Source organism: Nyctereutes procyonoides, unplaced genomic scaffold (genome assembly GCF_905146905.1).
Source record: "Nyctereutes procyonoides isolate TBG_1078 unplaced genomic scaffold, NYPRO_anot_genome, whole genome shotgun sequence".
In the NCBI taxonomy this organism is placed as follows: domain Eukaryota; kingdom Metazoa; phylum Chordata; class Mammalia; order Carnivora; family Canidae; genus Nyctereutes; species Nyctereutes procyonoides.
The window spans coordinates 11957219-11981652 of NW_026575145.1; the positions used below are offsets into that span (position 1 = coordinate 11957219).

At 33.1% G+C, this 24434-nt stretch overlaps 1 protein-coding gene across 7 annotated transcripts in view; it reads left to right on the forward strand.

Annotated features, from left to right (window-relative positions):
* Nucleotides 1-24434, forward strand: part of RALGAPA1 (Ral GTPase activating protein catalytic subunit alpha 1) — a 249558-nt gene that overhangs the window by 79094 nt on the left and 146030 nt on the right. For 5 of the 7 annotated variants that reach the window (XM_055309354.1, XM_055309357.1, XM_055309353.1 and 2 more), the window contains exons 12-17: nucleotides 2357-2494; nucleotides 6235-6383; nucleotides 9591-9720; nucleotides 11417-11654; nucleotides 12750-12911; nucleotides 17677-17817. In XM_055309354.1, the coding sequence (XP_055165329.1) occupies nucleotides 2357-2494; nucleotides 6235-6383; nucleotides 9591-9720; nucleotides 11417-11654; nucleotides 12750-12911; nucleotides 17677-17817 (958 nt within the window). The remainder of the gene's footprint in view (nucleotides 1-2356; nucleotides 2495-6234; nucleotides 6384-9590; nucleotides 9721-11416; nucleotides 11655-12749; nucleotides 12912-17676; nucleotides 17818-24434) is intronic. The other 2 variants (XM_055309356.1, XM_055309360.1) reach the window with 1 other exon arrangement.

Genomic DNA, 24434 nt, shown 5'->3' on the forward strand with positions numbered 1-24434 from the left:
GTCCTATTTTTATGCATCAATTAGAACATCAAATTTTTGCATCATTTTAAAAAATAAAGCTGTCAGTTTAAACAATTTATTTTCCCCTGATTTTTATTAAGTTTATAGCCTAATACTGAGCTTACCCTTTGTCATTTACTATCCTTAAATAAAAATGATAGATAAAAAAATAATATATCTACATACCTAATTAAATAAAGAGTGGAAAGGAGGGAGGAAGGAAAGGATGAAGGTACAGAAGGCTGGTAATGTAGCTGTGTTTTATAAGTGTGTTCTTTTGATTACTCAAATACTGAAACTAGTTTTGTTATTAGAGACGTGAGTTTTCAGGATGCTAACAACTCTTGCTAATGGCATGAACAACAAAAAAAGATATAATCAATCACTGATATATATTTCTGATAAATTTAATATATAAAAATGTTTTAAAATTTGGTTTTAATTATAAAATGGAGTTAAGTTATAGATTCAGATAATTATAAATGTGGCTTTTTATTCACTAAGTGTCTATGGGACATTTCAAAGACCTGGAATACAAGACAGTTTGCGTGTGTGCAGACTCTCATTTATCTTGTAGTATGTTTAGCATTTCCTGGCTCACCCCATTAAATCCCTAAGGTATTCTCAATTTTTGTGAAAACAAAGCACTCTGAGAGTGCCCTGTAAAAATATGGTAATGTCCACTTGGAGAACCAGTGTTTGAAATAGAAACATGAAAGGATATCTTTTCTACCTTCACATAACTTATAGTTTAGCAAGAAAACAAAGATGCAAAATAAGTATTACAGAAGAATATTGTTAGGATCTTAGAGTGTGAAAGACAGAATACCTAACTCTGTTGAGGCTTAGGGAAGTCTTCATGGAGGAGGTAGTGTAATATGAAGTGCAGGTAAATGGGAAAGGAACCACACAGTGTGAATAGCATCTACAAAGATGTGAGAGACCCTAAATTATTTATTTATATGGCTCTATTTAAGAGGAGGTGGGAGGGAGTGCTTGGAAATAAGAGATAGGCAAGAACTAGACTCTGTTCAGAAACTTATATGCCGTTGTAGTTAACAGTGATTACATTCTAGATAAATACTGGAAAGTCTTTGAAGGATTGTGAATAGAAGAATGGTACAGATAGTTATATTTTTTGGAAGATCATATCAAGCCCAGAATGGAAGATAGATTGGAAGCCAGCCTTGAAGCAAGACAACTAGTTAGGAATTATTAGCAATGTTTGAAGGGAGAGAAGTACCCAGGACAGTGGAAATAGAAGGAAGAAGACAGATAAGAGCTGCTTTGATGGTAAAATCAGTATACCTTGAAGATTAGTTGGGTGAGAGAAATGAGTTGGGAAGTGTCCAAAGTTTGTTTCTCTTGCAACATGGTAGCTGCCATTCATAGATGAATAGAATTTTTTAAAATGCAAGTTTGGTAGTGGTGACTGTGGCCAGAGGGGTTGGTAAGAATGGATAGGACTTGGTTAATAAACTTTTAAATATTTTGAGTTGGATATGTTTTTGGATCAGATAGAAATGTTCAGAAGATATCCGATCATAGGAGTATGAGACTTAAGAGTATAATATACTGTGGTATATTATATTGGCTTGAGATAGAGCAGATTTCAGTACTTTGGTAATAGCAGAGTAGTTTGTCTTAGACTAAATCTCCTGCATATTGCAGTTATAACCTCTAGACAAAATATTAAAAAAAAAAAACTAGCCAACTATTTGAAAATATTGCTGAGTGACCAAAAGCAGAAAGAAACTAAAAAAAAAAAGGGGGAACAACTCTGGTGAAATGTATGTTTTTGTGGCTTTTCACCTGAGGGAACTCTGTAGTCCATAAGACTTTTGACAGCTAAAACTTAAGCAGAAAGATGCAGTCTTAGTGGTTTGAAGTACCTAATATTCTTCTTCTCTCTTTGGGTAATAAGAATTTTAATACTTTAAAATAAATCTAAGCTATTTTCTGTTGTTTTATTTGTTTGGTTTCTGGCATTCACTTTAATACAAAAGTCATATTTTACAGACTTTTAGGTAACATTAATCTTGTTTTTAAATGTGTAAGTTATATAAGGGAGATTTATTTACATAAGGGAGATTAGATACATAGAAAAATGTCTCTGTATCTAAAATGTTAAAAATTTTATCTGACCCTTTGGATGTTTTAAAATTTTCTTTATATTTTTGTCAATTAGAAGAACCTTTTTTTTAAAAGTGAACATACATTGCTTTTCTAATCCAGTGAAATATCTTCTAAGAAGATGCTAAGCAGAAGGACTCGATAATTTCCAGTTTACTTCTTCAGCTTACTCTCTTGTTGCAGTATTTATAATGAAAATTAAAAACTTGATATTTCTCTTTAGGAAAATGGGACTGATATTGTTGATCATGTTCGAAATTCTTCTTGGGCAAAAAATGGCACCTACCAAGATGTTCTTCATAATGCCTCCGAAGAAATCATAGAACAAAACATACGAGCTGGTACCCAGGCAGTTTTGCAGGTGGTTCACTTTTTGGTTATTAAGAAAAAAAAATTACAATAAAATCATTAAATATTTCAAATATATGGTTCAGTATTTCATTGTACGGTATAATTTTTTAATAAACTCAACATCCACATTTGTCAGTTTTCATTATAAAATATTAATTTTGTTTTTTCCTTAACTTTAACTTCCTAATAAATATGTATTGGTAAATATTACATACTACTTTTACAGACAAATTTGTGTAAATTGTGTCATGGTGTCCCATCATCTGGTACTTTCTTTTTGCATTAACCGTTATGTTTTTGAGTTGTGTTGATATGTGTTGTTTTCTAGTATTTTACTTATTTCATGATTATTTACTTATTCATTTTTCTGTTGATTTTTTTGTTTCCAGTTTTTCCCTATCCTAAATAGTGCTACATTGAATATTCTTACCTATGTACTTCTTTTGCACATGTGGAAGAATTTCCTTAGAACATATACCCAGAACTGGAGTTACTGGGTTGGAGGAGTTGTACATTATCATCCTGACTTTACCAATATTGCCAAATTGTCCTCCAACATAGTTCTAATAATTTACATTTCCTTTAGTAATGTGTGAGTTCTCATTTCCTTGTATCTTTCCCTTTTACTTAGGGTCCATTTTAATTTTTGCTGCCCCATGTATACGAAATGTTTTCATTTTTTTTAGTTTGTGTTTCCTAGTTTTAATTTGCTTTTTCTTCATCAGTACTGAAATTGAGTATCTTTTTATGAATTGCCTATTCTATTCATATGCTTTTCCTATATTCTGTTGGGGTGTCTTTTTCTTGGTTTGTAGGAGTTCATTACAGTTATTCATTTTTTAAAATCGGACTGTTCCTGTTAAGGCCACATGTGACCTCCACATTGTTAAATCAGATGTACACTTTTTTCTTTTTTTTAAGAGAGAGAGAGAGCATGTGCAAGTAGAGGGAGGAGGGGCAGAGGGAGAAAAAAAGAGAATCTTAAGCAGGCTCCACGCTCAGCATGGAGTGTGACACTGGGCCTGACTGATCTCATGATCCTGAGATCATGACCTGAGCCAAAATCAAGAGTCAGATGCTTAACAGACTGAGCCACCCAGGTGCTCCAAATGTATATTTTTCAATCTTAATGGAGTTGACAGGAGCGTTTTATAGAATAGAATATTTCCTCCCTATTGAAACTCTTCTTTACTTGGCCTTCAGAATAGCTTCCCTCCTGTTTTTCTCCTGACTCAGTGGCCACCTCTCAGAATCTTTTTACTGATTTTTTTTTTTATGTCCCTGATCATTTCATTGTTAAAGTGCCCAAAATCAGTTTTTTGATCTATTTTCTACTTACTCTCTGGCTCATCTCATTAATTCCTCGGCTTTCAATGTCATCTATATGGTGGATCATCTACAATTTTATTTCTAGTCTGAGACCTCCTGTCTGAACTCTAGTAGTTGTCGTGTTTTGTTTTGTTTTGTTTTTTAAGATTTTATTCCTTTGAGAGGGAGAAGTAGACTCCCTGCTGAGCAGGGAACCCAACATATCCTGAGCCAAAGTCAGACACTTAACTGATTGAGCCACCCAGGCACCCCTGAGTCTTAAACTCAATTATTCAAATGCTAAGTTAGCATCTTCACTTGGATATCACACTTCACATCTCAAACTTGACATGTCTGAAACTAGCCTTAAACATGCTCTTACTACAGTTTTCCTTGTTTCATTTATAACACCTGTTTTCCAGATGTTCAAGCCATTTTGTTTGCTTTTATTTTTTATTTTTATTATTTTAAAGACATACTGATTTAGAGAATGCACAAGAGCAAGCAAGGGGGAGGGGCAGAGGGAGACAGAAATCCAAGCAGACTCTGTACTGAACGCAGAGCCCAACACAGGGCTCTATCTCATGACCTGAGTCAAAAACAAGAGGCAGATGCTGAAGTGACTGGGCCACCCAGGTACCCCTCCCCCATCTTATTTTATTTATATATATATAATAATATATATATATAATTTATATATAATAATATATATATAAATAATATCACAGAGAGAGAGAGAGAGAGAGGCAGAGACATAGGCAGAGGGAGAAGCAGGCTCCATGCACTGGGAGCCTGATATGGGATTCAATCCCGGGTCTCCAGGATCGTGCCCTGAGCCAAAGGCAGGCGCCAAACTGCTGCGCCACCCAGGGATCCCCCTCCCATCTTATTTTATATTGTACATCTAATTTATAACACGTCCTGGTCATCATCATAATGTATGCAGAATCTATTCAGCATTTATACCACCTCTTGTGTCCAGGCCTCCATGATCTTTCATCTGGATTATTGCAATAAACTCCTAATTAGTATCCTTGCTTCTGCTTTTGCCCACCTATCACTGTGGTGTATTCTCAACACAGTAGCCAGAGGGATCCTGTAAAGTGTAAGTCAGATCATAACCATTTTTCTGCTCAAAACCCTCCGCTGACTTTGCATTATCACTAAGCATAAAAGCAGAAGTCTTTAATGGTCTATAAGGCTTTATATCATTGCTCCTCAAGGTGTGGTCCAGACTAGTTCTGGCCTACAAGATAATTTCAAAATTGAGAGAGTTTAAAAACTAAGTCATTTAATATTCCTTGATTTTGATGAATTTTGTTTATATTTTTGTATGTCTTCATTTTCCTTATTTATTTTTATCCTGTTTTACAATAGGATTGGTCTGCAAAGTTTAGGGGGAAAACCTACTCTTTAACCACTGGCAGTGAGGCAGTCTGCCTCACATGCTCTGGTTATGTTTCTCAACATCATTTCCCAACTGCTTCCCCACTTTAGCACTCCTTGCTGTTCCTCAAACATGCTATGTAGGCTTTTACCTCAGGTCCTTTAAACTTGCTTTTTACTTTTTTGGAATAATTTCCTCCCAAATTGCTCATAATTATGTCCTTGTTTTATTTCTAATTATTGTTTTATTTATGCCTCATGTTTTTCTTGATCATTGTTGGCTAGAATTACAGATTTATCTCTTTCAGTATTCTAAAGTTAGCATAATATTCTTTTCTCTCATGATTTTACAACTATGTTTTATTATGTAGTTCATCCAGGGATTCATATCAGGATTATGGGTATAGAAGATGTAAATGTCCTAGGTTCACAGTAAATGAAATGTTCTGTACCTCCAAGGTATTCGAGAACCTTTGTACATACCTGTCACCCTTATAATTACTTTCTCTTCAATAACAGAATATAATTAATGATTTAATTATAATTTTTAAAATTTTCTATAATAAAAGATGCATATTAATGGCACCTCAGTAGTACTCTTTCTCTTCATGCAGTTTATTATTACTAAAGCAGATAAATACATGGCCTATAAACATGAAACAGGATATTGAACACCTTATTCTGAAAATTCTTCCTGATTTAGGTATCATCTTTTATCCTAAACTCTTTGTGTTTTTATAGTTCCTTTCATTTTATGACAGCAATTATATTAAAGCTCTCAGTTTTAAAAAATTCTGTTTTTCACTTGGTTTATTTTCCTTGGGTGCCTAGTAATGATTTTATATTTGTCTGGATTAACATAAAAACAAAATGTTTTAATGGGTTTAAATTTCACCTGTCAACCTAGTTGATAGAGATAGGGTCAGAATTAACCTTATATATAGTCTTATGCTTTTAAGTTCATTGTAGATCACGTAGTGATCAGCATCTGAATTTAATTTTTATTTGATAAATTTTAATTTTATAATGAATAGCTAATCATTTCTTTTGTCTTAGGTGTTTATTATAAACTCATCAAACATATTTCTTCTTGAACCTGCAAATGATATTAAAAACCTTCTGGATGAGCACACAGATATGTGTAAACGCATTCTTAACATTTATCGGTTCATGGTTGTACAAGTATCAATGGACAAAAAGACTTGGTAAAAAATATTTATCCTTTATTTTTAATTGTGTATATATAATTATAGTAATTTTCAGAGGAATAGCATCTGTAAACAGGGCTTGTCACAATATTGTAAAGGCTTCAATTAGTAAATCTTTTATGTAATAGTTATGATGATAATAGTCTCCACTTTATCTCAGAAGACATCTTTGATCAGCCTTCTTGGATTATTTTTCTAAAGTGGACATGTGATGCCTTCCCCCCCACCACTCTCAGGAATGAATACGTGTGTGAATAAATGAATTTATGCATGCGTAAATAAAAGAATAAGTAAATGATTGTATGAATGCCTGATTCCTCGACCTGGCATTCAGGGCCATGTACATTGAAGTCCCTGCCTACTTTTCTATCCTTCTCTCAAACCTAAACTTTCCCATGCATAATGGGATTTGGCTTTTAGCTTAACAAATTCCTCTTTCTTGCACAGAAAGAAACTTTTCTGTTGAATAGCTTATTCTTGCTATCTTTTTCTTTTGTCACAATAGCTATCTTTAGATTCCACCTTCCTTTTCCCACATCTTCTTACTTGAATTTTCCCCCTCACTGCTTTCATCATGTATTTGTATCTGTTATAGCTCTTTTCAAAATCGACCTAATCCTTAAATTACTTGTATAAATGTCTGTTTACCTCTGAATTGAAAGGCCCTAAAATGTCAAAGTATGTCTGTTGTCTTTGTTTTCCTACATTTCTTTTTTCTTTTTCTTTTTAAGATTTTACTTACTTATTCATGAGAGACACAGAGAGGCAGAAACACAGGCAGAGGTAACCTAAGCAGGCTCCATGCAGGGAGCCCGACGTGGGACTTGATCCCAGGACTTCAGGATCATGCCCTGGGCCAAAGGCAGGCGCTAAACCGCTGAGCCACCCAGGGATCCCTATTTCCTGAATTTCTTAGCATAGTATTTTATATATTATTTGTATGCTATAAATATATTTTTTAATGATTTTATTTTATTTATTCATGAGAGACAGAGAGAGGCAGAGACCTAGGCAGAGGGAGAAGCAGACTCCATGCAGGGAGCCCGATGTGGGACTTGATCCCAGGACTCCAGGATCACTCCCTGAGCCAAAGGCAGATGCTCAACCACTAAGCCACCCAGGCATCCCTGTATGCTATAAATATTTAATTGAATGGAAAAATAGGCCTTTTGGGAAAAAGAGCAGTTATTCTGTTTTTGTAAAAATTATCCATTTTCATTATAAAAAACAAAGAAGAGTTTTAAAAAGAAAATTGAAGTTGCCCCAAAACTCACTCTCTGGAAGTAGTCATTGTTTGCCCTTTGGTGAATATATATCTGGTTCCCCAAACCATGCATGTAGTCACATAGTATTATGCCATTTGTACCATAATTTTCTTAACCAGTCCCCTTTTGATGAATGTGTAGTTTATTCATTTTGTTTTTGGGTGGAGGGAAAAAGAGTGATCATCCTTATACATAAATAATTTTTCTCCTTTGACTTATTCTTAAAAAATGGAAGTACTTAGTGAAAGAGTATGCCTAATACATGTTTTGCTGCATATGAAAACATGGCTTTACTTTGAAAAAAATCTTTATTAGCATTGATATAATCCCACCAGAAGTAGTTTGTTATTAAGCTTAATTGGAACACTTTTCTATGCCAGGTATCTTGTTAAGCACTATACATGCATTTTCTATCTTAATCCTTGTAGCACTCCCTCAGGTGGATAACATCTCTATTTTATATGGTGATCCTTAGGTGCAAAGAAATTAGTTCATTTATCTTTGTTGACATAGCTGAGATTTGAACTTGTCCTTCAGACTTCAGAGCCTAGGTTATTATCTAGTAACTGTTCTACTTTGACCATTCTTTTGTTAGTCTCCACTCTCCTTCCTTTTTTTTTTTTTTTTTAAATGTACTTTACATCAGTGCTGTTGAGCCAGGTTAAAAGTGAGTGGCCTGCTATATGGAACACAGTTTTAGAATTTAAAAAAAAATTGTAAGTTCCCTTGAAGTCAATTATGAGAGATTAGTCATATATTTACATTGAATTTATGAGATTTTATGAATTATTATTATGTTACAAAGTGAAAAGTTATAAATGAATGAGTTGATTTGACCACAAATCAGCTAAGATTTATTTGGAAAGTCTGTGCTTTATTGCATATGTAGTTGATTTCAAAAAGCTTTTCATTTCATACAGCTAAGCCAAAAGCCTAAGATTACAAATGTGGCAGCTTTGATTTTTATCTTATGAATAAGTGCATGTATTTATTTATTAATAAATTCAGGATATTTTTCATTGAGTGATACTTTTCTATTTGATTCTGCGTTCACTTCCCAAAAAATGATGACATCTAGGTCTTGTGATCTCTTGCTGCCTCTGGCACATTTCTCACATGGACTGTCCCACATATTACTATGCCTAGAGTGGGTCTGCAGACGAATCAGAGAGAGGGCTGTGATAGGGACTTGGGCTCTTAGCCTGGCTGTACAACCAAACTGAAATACCCTTTTTCGCATGTGGTTGAATCAGTTTCCAAATTATTAGGTACAAATAAGCACCTGGTCTTAATAATAAGCATCTAGGAGAAAGAGGCAGAGTAGAACTAATATTAGGATTGTCTTGATTGGGAGTACACAAGGAGAGTACAGAGCTTAAAACTGGCCAAACTTAAAAGAATGGAAAAAGGCAAAAGAGTGGTTGATGGTCCTTGATTACCTGTCAGGATCATTGTGACCTATTAATCTTAAAAATCTTACAGTTTTTGAAATTTCACCTGGTATACTTCTGGATCTGTGCTTGTTCTCCATATTATAAAGATGGATTAGATGTATAGGCATCATGGTAGAACTATATTGTATAGATAGAAGAAATGTTCTTCAAACAGCTTCCTAAGGTTACTACTTGATTTTGGGGGTTGGGTCGGGGGATTGGAGCAGTCTCCACATTTTCACCTGCCATGTCATCAGCTTTTGCATAAATTTTTAATTGATGAGAGGGTTTTGTAACTGAAAAATGGTTTAAAAATGGCTGGTATAGTTTATAAAATGGAATTTTAAATTTTAATAATTAAAGAATTCTAAAAATTTGAAAGACATTTGATATTTGACTTATTGAAAGATAATATATTTTATAACAAATATTAATTTTAAAGTTATTCATTAACCAAAAACAAACCTATGTATGAAGGAAACATTAATTAATTTTTTTACTTTAAGGGAACAGATGCTGCTTGTGTTGCTCAGAGTCACGGAGTCTGTACTGAAGATGCCATCACAAGCTTTTCTACAGTTCCAGGGGAAAAAAAATATGACCTTGGCAGGTCGACTTGCAGGACCACTTTTCCAGGCAATAATAACAAATAAATAAATAAATAAAATAGATGGATAGATATGTATTTTTATAAGATTCACTGGGCCCTGAACCTGTTACTTGGGGAAAAAGCTTTAAAATAAAGATTGTTTCATATTAAAGGATCTTTTGTAGAACTAAATTAAAAGTTGCTTATCTATAGGCTATTTGCCATTCATAGAAACTCACAACCTAGTAGGAGTGGAGGAAATACCAGGTCTGTGAAAAAAGCATTGAAACAAGCTGACGATATTTAACTTTTTCTCTTATGTGGCATGCTTACATGATCTCAGAAAGCTGCCAGAGAGCTTCATGAGTAATGAATGGTCTGATTGTTTGGTTTATGAGTTTCCAAGTTTCTGGCATTGTTAGAAAAACAAAACTTTCTTTTAAGTTTTTCTGTAGTAATGGAAAAATACATCATGATTCTTATCAGGCTGTTCTGTAAGACTTTATTCACTTCTTTAAATATCAGTGGTAGTTTTAAATATATAAAAATTACGTATTGTGTTTCCTAACCTGACTTTATATGTATTACGGATTCCTTGGAAAACAGCAAAATAATATGTTCTTAAGATGACACATTAAATACAAATACATGGATAAAATGGTTCTTAATATCAAAGATAAAAAGCTATTCAGATCTAAGTCTTGGCCATAAGTATAGTTATTCAAATCATTTTTCAAAAAATTTTCTTGTTTGCCTGAAATTTTATGCTGGTAGTGAATAGTATTTTGAAACCTGTTACATTTATTATCTAAACTCCTCTTAACTTCATTAGCCCTTTTTAAAAAAATTTCCCAATTGTTAGAACTAATCCACTGTTGGAACCATAGGAAGGCAAAATTTTAGCTTGCTATATGGAATAACTTTTTTGTAATGTGAATGTTTAAAGATAGAATTAAGAATCACTAGTTATTACTTTACTGTACACTCTGCTCATTTTCATCTTACATTTAATATATAAATGTATGTGAATTCCTTAGTAGAATTTAGAGTTAAGCTTTTGAAAAACTCTTTGGTACTTGTTTGGTACTTGTTTCTTCAATAGTAGTTTTTTTTTATCTTCAGTAGAAATCCATAAAGTCTCAGGGGTAATGGCTGATCACTAATTTCTGCCATTCAGTGAATAAATTTTTTTATCCTATGATTGGATTTTTTTATAGAACTTTTAATTTTTCTTGTATCTTCAAAATGAAATTAAATTTATTCTTACATACAATTTTTCAAAAACATCTCTTAAGTATGTTTCTAGTAACTTTTGTTTTTAGAATATTCAAATTGTATACTGATTTTCATCTTCAGTTACAGAATGTAGGTTTTGGTCAATTTAGCTCAATAAGCATTCATAAATAATTTCAATGTAATTCAAATTTTTAATAGTGTGGAGACTCTTTAAGCAGCGTTTATTTAATATTAATGTAATACAGCATAAAAGATAGTTACAACTTCAGAGATAGTTCTTTTCAGTTTTGATATCTTGTCCTAATTGCTAGATTGTTGAGTGTGACAATTGTTAAAATGAAATTTATAGTAGATATTAATGATTGCATGAATTCCTTTATAAGTATTATGTACCAAGAAAGGATCATGGATATTATGTGATTTAAAATTCTGCTTGTTTTTAGTTTTTATTAATAATTAAATATCTGAATTTGAACATATTTCATTGTTATTTGTTTGTCTTTATAGACTCTTATAGTTGCCTGGATCAAAGCAAATCTAAATGTATACATCTCTCGAGAACTATGGGATGACTTACTCTCTGTATTATCATCATTGACCTATTGGGAAGAGTTAGCCACTGAGTGGTCACTGACTATGGAAACACTAACTAAAGTCTTAGCTAGAAATTTATATAGTTTGGATCTCAGTGATTTACCATTGGATAAGTTGAGTGAACAGAAGCAAAAAAAGCACAAAGGGAAAGGTAAGAGTTGTCCATAAAGATGCTTCACATAAATTTGTTTAAATAATTTGGTCTAGGAAAATTAAGTTAGGAAGATGGGTGAGGGTAAAAAGTTGTTTTCTCTTAACTGTTCCCTCCTTCATTTACCCTCCAGATTAAAAATTTTCAGTAATAAAACATGTAGGTACCTTGTAATTTTTCTTGAAATCATTTCTTAAAATCATTAGTAATTTTGATGAGAAATAAAGTGTTCTGTATATATCTAGCTAAATTTAAATAAACAATTTAGAATCTTAAATATTTTTAATGATTAACCAAAATGGAAATTTATAAATTGCTCATTTTTATCATATGCATTTTTTTTTTTTTTTGGTTAGAATTTATAAGGTGATTTCATGTTACTCTATTTAAAGAGAATTATCTGAGAAATTCTTTTGAAAACATTTTCTTAGTTTTAACTGAAAGCAGACATTCCCTAGATGTGGATTATGTCTTTCTTGAGTGTTAAAAAAAAGGGGAGAGGGACAATAACAGTGACTATATTGCTAATACGGGTTTTTATAATGGGACAATAACATAGTGATTATATTGCTAATACGTGTTTTTATAATCTGGTGTATTAGTATTTTTCATTTTTAAGTAGTTGCTAGCTAGAGATTATATCTGAGTCCACATTTTATATTTAACAGTAGTCCATCGATGTTAATTATGTGACCAAAATATTTTTTCCTGGACTATTTATTCTCAACTGGTATTATTGGCAGGTAGAGATTTAGTAACTTCCACCACAGGATGGCTTTGTTATCTCATTTCTTAAATTTTTTTTGCTTCTCTATCCAAATGTTTCTTTTTTAATGGAATAAGTGGATGGCAAAGGATTTTAATAATAGTTTATTTCTGATGGTTGTATTTTAGAATTTCATATCAGTTTTGGAATATGATTTTTATGTAAATTGAAGTTCAGAAAAGCCTTACGTACAGTACACAGATGTTTCACTTGATACTTTATAATACATTTCCAGTAAACCTGAAAATCTGAGGCAAGGTAGCATGCATGATTTGAAGAGATTATTAATCAGGTGACAGTATACTGAGATTGAAAATCTACGTTTCTAGGAGTTGGACATGAATTTCAGAAAGTTTCAGTTGACAAGTCATTTTCTAGAGGATGGAGTCGTGATCAGCCTGGCCAAGCCCCAATGAGACAGAGAAGTGCAACAACCACTGGTTCCCCAGGAACCGAAAAGGCAAGGAGTATAGTACGGCAAAAAACTGTTGGTATGTATTCTTTAAAATAATGAGAATTGTACAGGGCAATACGTTTATAGTCCTTAGTGATAATGTATGTACATGTATAATTTTCTTATCAGTTAGCTTTGGTCGTTAAAGAAAAAACTTCTATAGCAAAACCTTTTCTTCAGGGGTACTCAAGAGTCTGACAACAGGCTGTGTTATCCATTGCTATTAAGATTTATCTTACATTACCATTTTTATGTAGCTTATTTTACTGTAGGTATCAGTAATTTTAAACTGTTTTTTTACAGAATCGAAATAGAACTCTGATTCACTTTACAGAACTCACACATTAACTGGTAGAGTTTCTACTAAGTGAATATACTCACAAACATGGAAAATAAGGGTAGCTGATTTTCAGTGCTGCAATTCTTAGATTGGAATTCATGCTTGCAGATAGCTAAGACCAAGTTAGAGTATGTTGTTAGGTTCCTTGCAGCTTTTAACAGACATGGAAGAAACTTCTGTAATCTTGGAAGTAGCAGCAATGAGCAATGATGGGAAGAATTTCTGGATATAGGATCACTCAGTATGCTTTGGCCCTAGCTACTATCTTATTTCTCTTCCTCTTGGTCTGAATTGTAGTAGAAAGAATACTGCAATGAAAAATATAAAGGCTTTGTCCTATTTTTTTTTCTTTCTTTCATCACTGAACAGCTAGGTAATCTTGAACTCTTCGTAGGCTTTATTAGGAATACCTTTATTAGGCATACCTTATATGCCTGAAACAAAATTGCTTGAAATTACTTTAGGCTTTACAATTTATGATTTTTTAAAAAGATTTATTTGAGAGAAAGAACACATGTGTGCCTGTGTACATGTGCACAAGTGAGCAGGAGGAAGAGCAGAGGGAGAAGTAGATTCCCTGCTGAGTGGGAGCATGACGCAGGGCTGGATCCCAGAACCCTGAGATAATGACCTGAGCTGAAGTCAGATGCTTAACTAACTGATCTACCCAGGCACCCCTAGAGTCTATGATTTTTGTGGCAGGAGCATTTTTTGTGGAAATATATCTATATTTAATGATAATAAGTGAAAGACACTATTAATTTTAAAGACTTAAAACAATTAAAAATAACAGTTAATTTTAAATCCTTCAAAAGAATTATATTTTCAAAATTGTTTTCTGCCTGTAAAATAAGCATAGAATTACATTGATTGTCTATGTCAAGCAAAAATAAGAAATGATACAAGGAAAAAGGGTATGGGAGAATTAAAATTATATATTTAAAGTTTTGGCATAGAATCACTTTTTGAGATTAAGATGTTGATTACATCTGAAATGCCTTCATTTTATATTAATGTCAGGTTTAATGAAAATTTTTGTGTATTGGTTAGGACAGACTTCTTTTAAGTTTAAAATTTTACTTTGTTTTACTTAAAACATACCTTTTTTTTAGAGTTCCTCATATAATTTTTCTGATTATAGAAGTAATTTATGCTTAATGTGGAATGTGAAATTTAAGGAAGCATCAATGAACTGTCTAATGAGAAATGATCATTAACATGTTGGCATATTTCTAATCTTTAAAAAACATAGTAAGCAAAGTACTCATCTTAAATTCATACCTATGATTATTTTCTGGTACCTATGCCAGAACAACCTTGTCTGGCTTGGTCATTAAACAAACCTATCAAATAAAAAGTTGAAGCATTAAAAATTTTGTTCAGAAAAATACCTGCATAAGTTGGAAAATACTGAAAAGAGCAGCAGGTTAATTTAAGATGGTGTTTGAGTATATATTTTCTTGAAATATTTTTAAAAATTTTATATCTGTAGTGAGTGTACCCAGGTAAAAATTCAGTCTATGATAAAGTGTATACATTCTAGTAAGTCCTTCATCACTACTTCTAAGATTTTGCTTATGCCATCACATTATTAAAGGAGATACTTTAGACTTACTTTAGAGTGAGTTTGTAAGAAGTTAGTTATGATATTCATGTTGGAACAAATACATCACTGTTTCTGTTTTCAGATTTTCCTCTTAGTTTATGTTTTTCATAATATTGGACCTTAGTTTGGGGACTTATAAAGATATTTCTGCCAGTGGAGATACATGTATGTATGATACGAATTTTATTTAATGATAAATATGAGAAGTATGTGTAGTGGTTTAGAAGTGAGAAAAGGCCAGACTTGCCTGCCTTCTATTTGTTTTGTGTTTGGGTGCTTTTAGTGAATACACTTGCTGTTCATGAATTTCCTCTGCTGCATGACAACTCTTGAATGAAGGTTACAGTTTTTGACATAATGCGTGTATTTTATGATCCATGATGAATTTATGTGGAATACATCTATTTTTCTTTTTTATTCATTTTTTGGGAAGAAAAAGATACAAAACCTTCAAAAATTGGCGTGCTTAGATGCTTGAAAATATGTTTTTAATTTTTTGATGTTATATTTCTTATACTGCCCTTTCATCTATATAAAACACATATTACAGATTTAAGATCAGTGGTCTGTGTGACTTAGTAGTGAATGTGGCAGTAGGAATTTCAGTGGCTTTCTGGAGATTTCTGACCTAAGCTTTAGATTAGTAAATCCCCAAAATTCCTAGTAGCTAATTCATTATAAGTAATTTTCTATAGTGCAGGTTACATGCTGTGAGACACTGGACAGATTTTCAGGTGTGCATAAAGACCTGTAGTGAAAAAATAGAGAGGTGCATTTTTGTAGAATTCATTTAGGATCATAACGAACTTAAACCACTGTGATTATGGAAAGTTCCAAGAGAAATGCTCAAGTTCTTCCTTCAAGTTGGTGGTAGGAGAGAACAAACAGAAGGAATTGTTATTTCCAAGGAATTATGTAACTCAATGAAAAAACAGAAGAAAACTTGTAATCCTTCTATAGAGTTGAAAATTGAATCAAATTCATTTTAAAAGAATCAATTTAGTTTTAAAACAAGTATTTTGTTTTGATTTTCTCCTCTATATGTTCACAACTAAAGCCGTTTTCAAAAAATTATGCTTGATTCCCCAAATACAGATATTCATTCAGTAAACATTTATTGAGCTCATATGTGCCAAAAACTAGGATTATAAAGGTCAGAGAATATAGTTGTGTTTGAAAAGTTGGGAGGCTGACATAAAAAACACACAGTCCACAAAAAATAGATTGTAAGCTTTGCAAAAGCAGGGATTCTTAACTGTTTTGTACATTACTATATTGCTAATAAGTTAATTACGTGGCAGTGTCAGAAGAGCTTCATAGATGAGATGACATTTTGAATGAGAAGGAGAGTCAGAAGGAAGACCAAGAACATTACAAATTTCACAAAGCCGTATTGTGAAAGAGCATGAAAAATTCAGGGAACAGTGTAAAATTCTCTGTGGCAGCAGCATGTGAGAACAGGAGGAGAAGATGCAATTGCAGTGATTATTACAGCCAGGTCACATGGGCCTTGTGTGACAAGTTAATGAATTTAGGCATCAGGGAACCAAGAGTTTCCATTAACCAGGAAAACCCAAGATTCTGAATTGATATTAATGCTCAGATTTTTTTTTAAAGCACTCCTATTATACTGGATGTTATCAATATTGTTTCTTTTAAGTCCTCTCTTCATACATAACAATATACATACCTTCATTTGTTTAAGAATCTCTACACTAAAAGTTAAGTTTAAAAAATGTTTAGGAAGTATAAACTAGAGATCATTAATTTATTGCTAAGTGTGCTAAAATTTGTCTTTAATTGTATGAACTGGTGCCTCCTTATAAGAGACTACAAAGTGCAACTACAAATATAATTTTTGAAAACTAATCCAGTTTTTAAGTTATCTTTAAGAACTTAATCTTTAGAGTTTTTATATTCTATGCTTAAGATTTGAATTAGCACTAACTTATTTTTCTCAATGACTTAATTGTTCATCTAGATTGCAAATTCTATTTTCTGTAAATATTTCTACTTAAAATTTAAATTATACTGTTAAACTTTATTTTTTAAAATTTATCTGAAAGAGAGCAAGAGCACAAGGGGATGGACGAAGGAAGAGGGATAAGCAGGTTCCTTACTGAGAAGGGACCATATGGGGTTCCATCCCAGGACCCTGGGATCATGACCTGAGCTGAAGTCCCAGTGCTTAACTGACTGAGCCATCCAGGTGTCCTGTATGATGTTACACTTTAATGTAAATAAGAGATATTAATTTGAGTAAGCATTCTTTTCCTCCCATGTTCAAATACTAACCATGAGATTCAGGTTCTTTAGATTATGAATTTCATAAAATGTTTCTAAAATGATCTAGGGGTGACTTTGAAACTTTGTACGGAAGAGTATGAAAGTAGAAATGATTTGTTTTTGGAATTGAGCTTCATTAAGAAGAATGACTTGGAATTGCCTCATAATGGCTCAGAGAAATGCCCAAATATAGCACCAAAAATTTCTTTCAACTAATAATGTTGAGTTCTTTTTAGGGTTTCCATTCAATGAAATTTTCAACCCTTGGTTTTGAGAATATAAGCTAATTTAAAGTATCTACTGATTTTTTAATGCTATACTATTGTAACTGCAAATAATAAAAAGCATTTTCCTGCTTTACACCAAAAACTTTACATTCGAAATGTCATGTGTTCTCTGGTTTCTTTCTTACAGCTTGCCAGTATTTGCCGTGCTGAAATGTTTTAATTTAAAATTTCCTTCCTTTGTATCTTTTAGTTTTCTCTGTTGCTGCTTTTTCTGTGACACAATCCTTTCATTATAGTCACTCTTCTTTTTTCCTTCCCCACTTCTTTCTTTTCCTTTTTAAAGCCATGAGAAGCCGATCCATTGGTGAATGTGCTCTGCCATCGGCCTATATACGCAGTGCTAAAAGTGCTCCTGTTCTGATCCATACTTCCAAACCCTTCTTGCCTGATATTGTTCTCACTCCCCTTTCTGATGAGCTTTCAGGTAGTGCCACCTCTGCTAATTTCTGCACCACCTTTTTCACTTTTTAATCCTTCTGCTTTCAAATTTTGCTTAATCAAATAAACTCTTCAAAGTTAATTTCTTTGGGGGAGGTGTGGGAAATTGGGAAAGTGGTTGAGAAATCAACATTTTGAGTTATTTGAATTCTCATGCTATCCTGGCAGTTCATTCTGGAAGTGCTAAGTTTAGTGCTGTGCCAATGTCTAGTATTTTTGGTGGTAAATTTTTTTTCTGTTTACAGTTGAGTTTTTTCCTTCTCAGGTGATTAAAAGAAGTAGTAATGTATGTTTATGTCATTATAGATGTTTGACAAAAGATGACTTGGAAAGTAACAATGAGAGCCTTGACTTTTAATTTCCCATTGTTTTGACTAATGATATGGTAAATCCTGAATATGCATCTGCATCATCTGTAGTAATGGAAGTAATAATTGAGAAAAGAACATAATCTTAGAGTTGCTTTGGGACAAATCTTTGTAGTTATATTAGATTATGATAGTATATAGAATTCTAAGAATTCATTTTTAAGCCAAGTAAACCATTCTGTGAAGCCCCAATTTTTAAGGACCTTCGAAACCTGGTCAGCTTTTCAGCCTCAGGTCCTTGATTCCCAGTACTAGAATGAGTTGGTCTGTAAGGTTTAATTAACATATAATAAAATATATAGATGCTGGGTTTAGTTCATGATTTTTGAGACACACACCTCTGTTAACTTTCATCCCAAACAAAATATAGAACATTTCCATTATTCCCCAAATTCCCTAGTGACACTTTCAAGTCAGTACCCCTCCTCCACAAAATCACTTTTGATTTCTATCACCATAGGTTAGTTTTTTTTAAGAATAATTTTGCGTGAATAAAATCATATAGTGTCTTGTCTTTTAGAAGCAAATATGTTGAATAGTTATGCAAAATGTGCTAGCTCTTAGAAAATTAGTTGTACATTTTTAGGTACTTTCGTATCACTCTACTTATGAGTGTTTCCCTGATGTTGCCACTTATGGTAGGGTTGATTTTTTTTTTCTTCTTTTAAACGACCTATCTCTATCCTTCTTGTTCCTAATGTATTAAAGGCTTATGCAAGGAAAGGTGTTTTTTTTTTTTTTTTTTAAGATTTGTTTATATTAAAGGGTGGCAGGGGGAGGAACAGAGGAAGAGAGAATTGTGAAGCAGACTCCCCACTGAGCATGGAGCTGGATGTGGGACTCCATCCCAGGACCCCAAGATCATGCATGATCTGAACCTAAATCAAGTCAACTACTTAACTGACTGAGCTACCCACATACCCCAAAGGGAAGGTACATTTTTATTAATAATGATATTTCAGGTGAAGTGCTTTCTACCACCCATGATTTCATTAAGATCAGAGATTTCAGCCAAACCAAGGGGGTACATACTGAGGGGTGAATATACATAAATACATAGATACTCTTGTTGGTATGAAAATGAAATGAAATGAAAAACTTAATGAAAAAACTTAATGTCTTTTCTAAAAATGAGAAAATATTCAATTATTGGATATGATATGTTTGTGTTTTCTAGTTCAGGATACCTTGATTGATAATTACTTAGACATAATCTTATGTTTTTGAGAAGTGTTCAATATTATTTTTTAGAAAATAATAAAGTGTGATAGAAATAATGAACCTTTAATGAATTTTATAATGAAATTGGAGGTTGACTTTGCAGTTTTATGGATGACAATAATAAAATAGAAAATTTGGCCTCAAACCCAAACCTACATGCTCAAATAAGTATTTCATGATGAATGAATATATATTTGACACCAAGAAGATTAGGCTACTTGAATAATTTAAGCTATTAATGCAAAAAGTAGTTAAGATTAGAAAATATATAAATGGAATAATTTTAACATATAGAAGAAAAATTTTTGTTGCATATGATGCTCAGCTATAAATAAAGAATTTGGATACTTTGTCTCTCCAGTGTTCCATTTAAGTACTGTGTAAATAGCACTGATTTTGGTTGATTGCATTCAGTTATAATTTAGGTTAGGTAAATTGGCCAAACAGTGTTTCTGTTCTTTTTGTTGTTGTTGCTTTTTAAAGATTTTATTTATTTATTTATGAGAGACACACAGACATAGGCAGAAGGAGAAGCAGGCTTTCTGCAGGGAGCCCAATGCAGGACTGTATCCCAGGACCCCGGGATCACGCCCTGAGCTGAAGGTGGATACTCAACTGCTGAGCCACCCAGGCGTCCCAATGTTTTGTTCTTACAACTAACTACATGATCTATAACTAAAACTCCTAAGTTGTTGTAAACTTCTCTTATATTTTTTGCTTCAAGCTATTTTTTTTTTTTTTAGTTTTTAAAAATATTTTTAAAGCATTTACTGGAAACCATTTTTGAAATGTTTAGAAAAATTGAAATGAGTTTTGGCCACTAATTTTTTTTTTTAAGATTTGTTTATGAGAAGAAGTGAGATAGCACAAAGTAGGGGGAGCGGCAGAAGTAGAGGGAGAGGGAGAAGCAGACTCCTGCTGAGCAGGGAACCCAACAAAATGCAGGGTTTGATCCCAGGACCCTTGGGATTATGACCTGAGCCAAGAAAGGTAGATGCTTAACTGACTGAGCCACCCAGGTACCCCTCGGCCAATAATTCTTACGTTTCGATCAGATACTCTGCTACTGTGTCAAAACTGCCTGGAAGATTCATTTTTTTCTCAGATATTAAGGGCTTTACAAAATTCCTTGCCTGCAACTTACATAATATTTTGGTAGATATGCATGTTAAGTGCTGAAATATTAAAATAAAGGTGAAGTATTCCCTTTAAAATGTTGTAAGGTGTAGCACCTTAACTGGGGTAAGTGCCTATTTCATAATCCTTGCTTCACTGTAAATGTATAATTCAGAAAGATTACCTTTTTTTTTAAGATTTTATTTATTTATTCATGATAGACATAGAGAGAGAGGCAGAGACATAGGCAGAGGGAGAAGCAGGCTCCATGCTGGGAGCCTGACGCGGGACTCGATCCCGGGACTCCAGGATCGCACCCTGGGCCAAAGGCAGGCGCTAAACCACTAAGCCACCCCGGGATCCCCGAAAGAAAACCATTTTAGTAATTTAATGAGGGAGGTGTTTTAGGAAGAAGGTTTGAAAATAATTTTCTAAGTGGCAGTTCTAGTTGTTTTTATTTCCTTCATTTGGGATAACGTGCATTTTGTGATGGATTTAAAGAGATAAATAATGATGAGATATGGGTCACTAAATCAAAACAAACTTGATATCTGATTATCAAAATAATATCATATTAGAAAATATGGATTATTTAGAAAAGTATATGAAAAATATATGTAATCCTCCAATCCAGTGCTTATTTATTGGTAATTTACAATACAGTTGCTTTTAACTTTTTGTGCATGCGTACATTTAAGACCTAAAAGCATAATTAGACTTGGTTATTTTTAGTAAAAATCATTTTTCTTTTAAGGCTTCAAAGGAGGAAGGAATATATAAAGTAGCAGCAAAAACTTCATTCCTAAAAAGTGACTTGTGAATGAATTCAGCATTTGCCATGCACTTGTATAAATTTACAACACTTTCTGGGAAATGTTAATAAGTATCTAATGGTTTAAAGATTTATAGTATATATCAACATATTAAAGGCCCCCAGAAGTCAGGTTTTTTAAGAGACACACAAACACATACTCACCTCCAACCGTTTATTTCTCAAACTTATTTAAGTCTGGAGAACTTTTCCAGGTACACACATTGATATTCTATAGCATTATGTTTCCAGAGCGAACAAATTTGCAAGACGTTGAACTTACCTCATAGTTTTAAAAATTAGCTATGAAAATTGGACAGGATTATTTTTACACAAGCTTATATAGTAGAAATCTGGATTGTTGGAATTTTTGATTGCCTCTGTTGTTAGAGACAAATTGTGAAGGGCCTAGTGTTTGCTTCTTCAGGTGTTAGGTTCGTTGAAGGGGTGAGGGGGAGGGGAGACGGTGACGGGGAGAGATAGGAAAAGGAAAAAAGTTCTGTGAAGAGAGATTTTTTTTTTAAATAGTGCTAAATTTTTAAAAAATTGCCAGTCTTAGATTTTCAATGAAAATATTTGCTTATGTTTCCCTCCAAGGTTTGAGTAAATTTTACTATAGAATGTACAGAGAGAATTAATAAGAAAATGAACTACAAAGGAAAATTTTTTCATAGTTTTATATGTCTCCCTCATTTATGAGCAGACTAAATGAACTCAAAATATTTCCTGGGCACATCATTTAAAATCAGGAGTTGAGGTTTCTTTAACTGCTTCACCAAAAAATAGTGAAAATACTCATAGACAGTCACTCTAGTTTTTGATTAGAAATAGAGTTCTCTGGAAAAGATATGTACTTGATACTCTTGAATACTTAAGAAGCTGTTTAATTCCTTTTTTTCTTTTTTACACTAAGATTTAAAAAAATGGACCATCAGTTTTTAAAGGACCCTATTTGTGTCCAGCCCTTTTTTGTCCTCTAGTATTTTTGTTTAGATGTCCATTCAACCTACACTGTTGTGTGATTCTTTGTGGTATAGCTTTGTACAGACTACACTATTTGGATAGCTGAATATCCTTGAAGAGTTTTTCTTAAATTCTGGGGACTAGTTCAACTGCATTTCTCTAAATGTCTCATTAGTTCTTAACAACAGACTCATGTATAACACTTGAAATATTTTTTCCCCAGGCATCTGCCTCAGGTTTTGATGTAGTATTCTGGAGGTTGCACAGACATCTAACATTTTTTTTTTAATTTTTTTTGATTTTTATTTATTTATGATAGTCACATGAGAGAGAGAGAGAGAGAGAGAGAGAGGCAGAGACACAGGCAGAGGGAGAAGCAGGCTCCATGCACCGGGAGCCCGACGTGGGATTCGATCCCGGGTCTCCAGGATCGCGCCCTGGGCCAAAGGCAGGCGCCAAACCACTGCGCCACCCAGGGATCCCGACATCTAACATTTTTTAAAGCTCTACAACTAATACAGGTGTCTGGGCAAGCATGCTTTCCCTGTCCCTTATTCCTTAACTGAATTAGTTTTTTTTTTTTGTTTGTTTGTTTGTTTAAAAAGACTTTTATTTATTTTTATTTATGGAGAGAGAGAGAGAGAGAGGCAGAGACATAGGCAGAGGAAGAAGCAGGCTTCCCATGGAGAGCCCGATGTGGGACTCGATCCCAGGACCCCATCCCAGGACCCCGGAACCAGCAGATGCTCAATTGCTGAGCCACCCAGGTGCCCATGAGTTATAGTTTTAACATTTAATACTCTAGGCTAACCAGTCTTTCTGTTTCTGATAAATGGATTACACAGAGAAACCAGAAATCTCAGTAATTGCTCTTAAACAATAAATTAGCTTTTATTGTCAAAAGTAATACTTTAATGAAAGAAGTGATACGAAAAACATAGGGTGGGCATCTGACTTTGTTTATGCTTTTCCAACTGTTTCTTACTATTTTCTAATTAAGTAGTGTTGGTTTCTCACCCAGAAGTTTTACAGACCTACTTTCTTTGAACTGGTTTTCAAAACTGCTAATTTGTTTGTCATATTTGCTGTTAGACTGTAGTCTATCAAGGCCATATTAAATAGGCTGCTAATGTTATTTAACAGTGTTTCATTATTTGAATTCAGCTCTGTAGAGCAAAATATTTTGATCTCTCTACTTCTATTTTCTGAGTATCAGGAGAAAGAAGATGTTTCCTCTCATGTCCCATCCTGCTCCTAAATTCTACCTAATCAGGAGGAGAATTTTCCACCTCCAACCAAACAAGTAGGCTTCTACCTGTAATCTGCTGGTTCTAGCATAACTCCAGGTCAGATTTGTTTTGTTTTTGTTGAAATAATTTGTGTTAGTTTTTTTAAAGTACATCTTAAAGCTTTGAAGCTAACTTAAAATGGCATTACATAACATGTCCATAAACAAAATTGTAATTTTCTTAACATGAAAAAAATATATTGGTTATTTGTTCATTTCCAAAATTTAAGAATAAAGGAAACAATATTAGAAGGATGAAAGAGTAGAAAATAGTTTAGTGTTTTAAATTTTAGTGGTCTAAAATTAAAATTATTTGGAGTTGATTTGTTTTAATTTTTTGTATGTGAATTAAAATTTCTTTATTAATTTCTCTAGCAAGAGAATTATGAGATTGGGGCATCAGAAGGACCCTTCCTGATTTAATGACTGGGAAAACCAAGTTGATAAAACTATTAGAATCTGTAAAACGTTCAGCAAAGTTGCCAATGCAAGAATAATTTAGAAAAATCAGTAGCATTTCCTAACACTGTCAACGATCAAAATACAAGCAATAAGATAATACAGTTGCAGCAAAACATTAGCATAAAGTTTTTCCAAGATTTCAGTGATGTAGATACTGCTTTGAATTAGCTATAAATTGAACATCCAGTTTTAAAAAGAGTTTTTACTAGACTCTGTTAGTAATAAAATTGGAAACGTGGATGCTCTGTGGTTCTCACCTTGAAAGTACATTGCCATGTTGCCCAAATGGGCAAAAACATTTTTTAATTACATAAAGGACATTGTCATTTCCTTTAGATAAATCCAGGAAAAAAACCTCAGCTTTAAAATAGCAT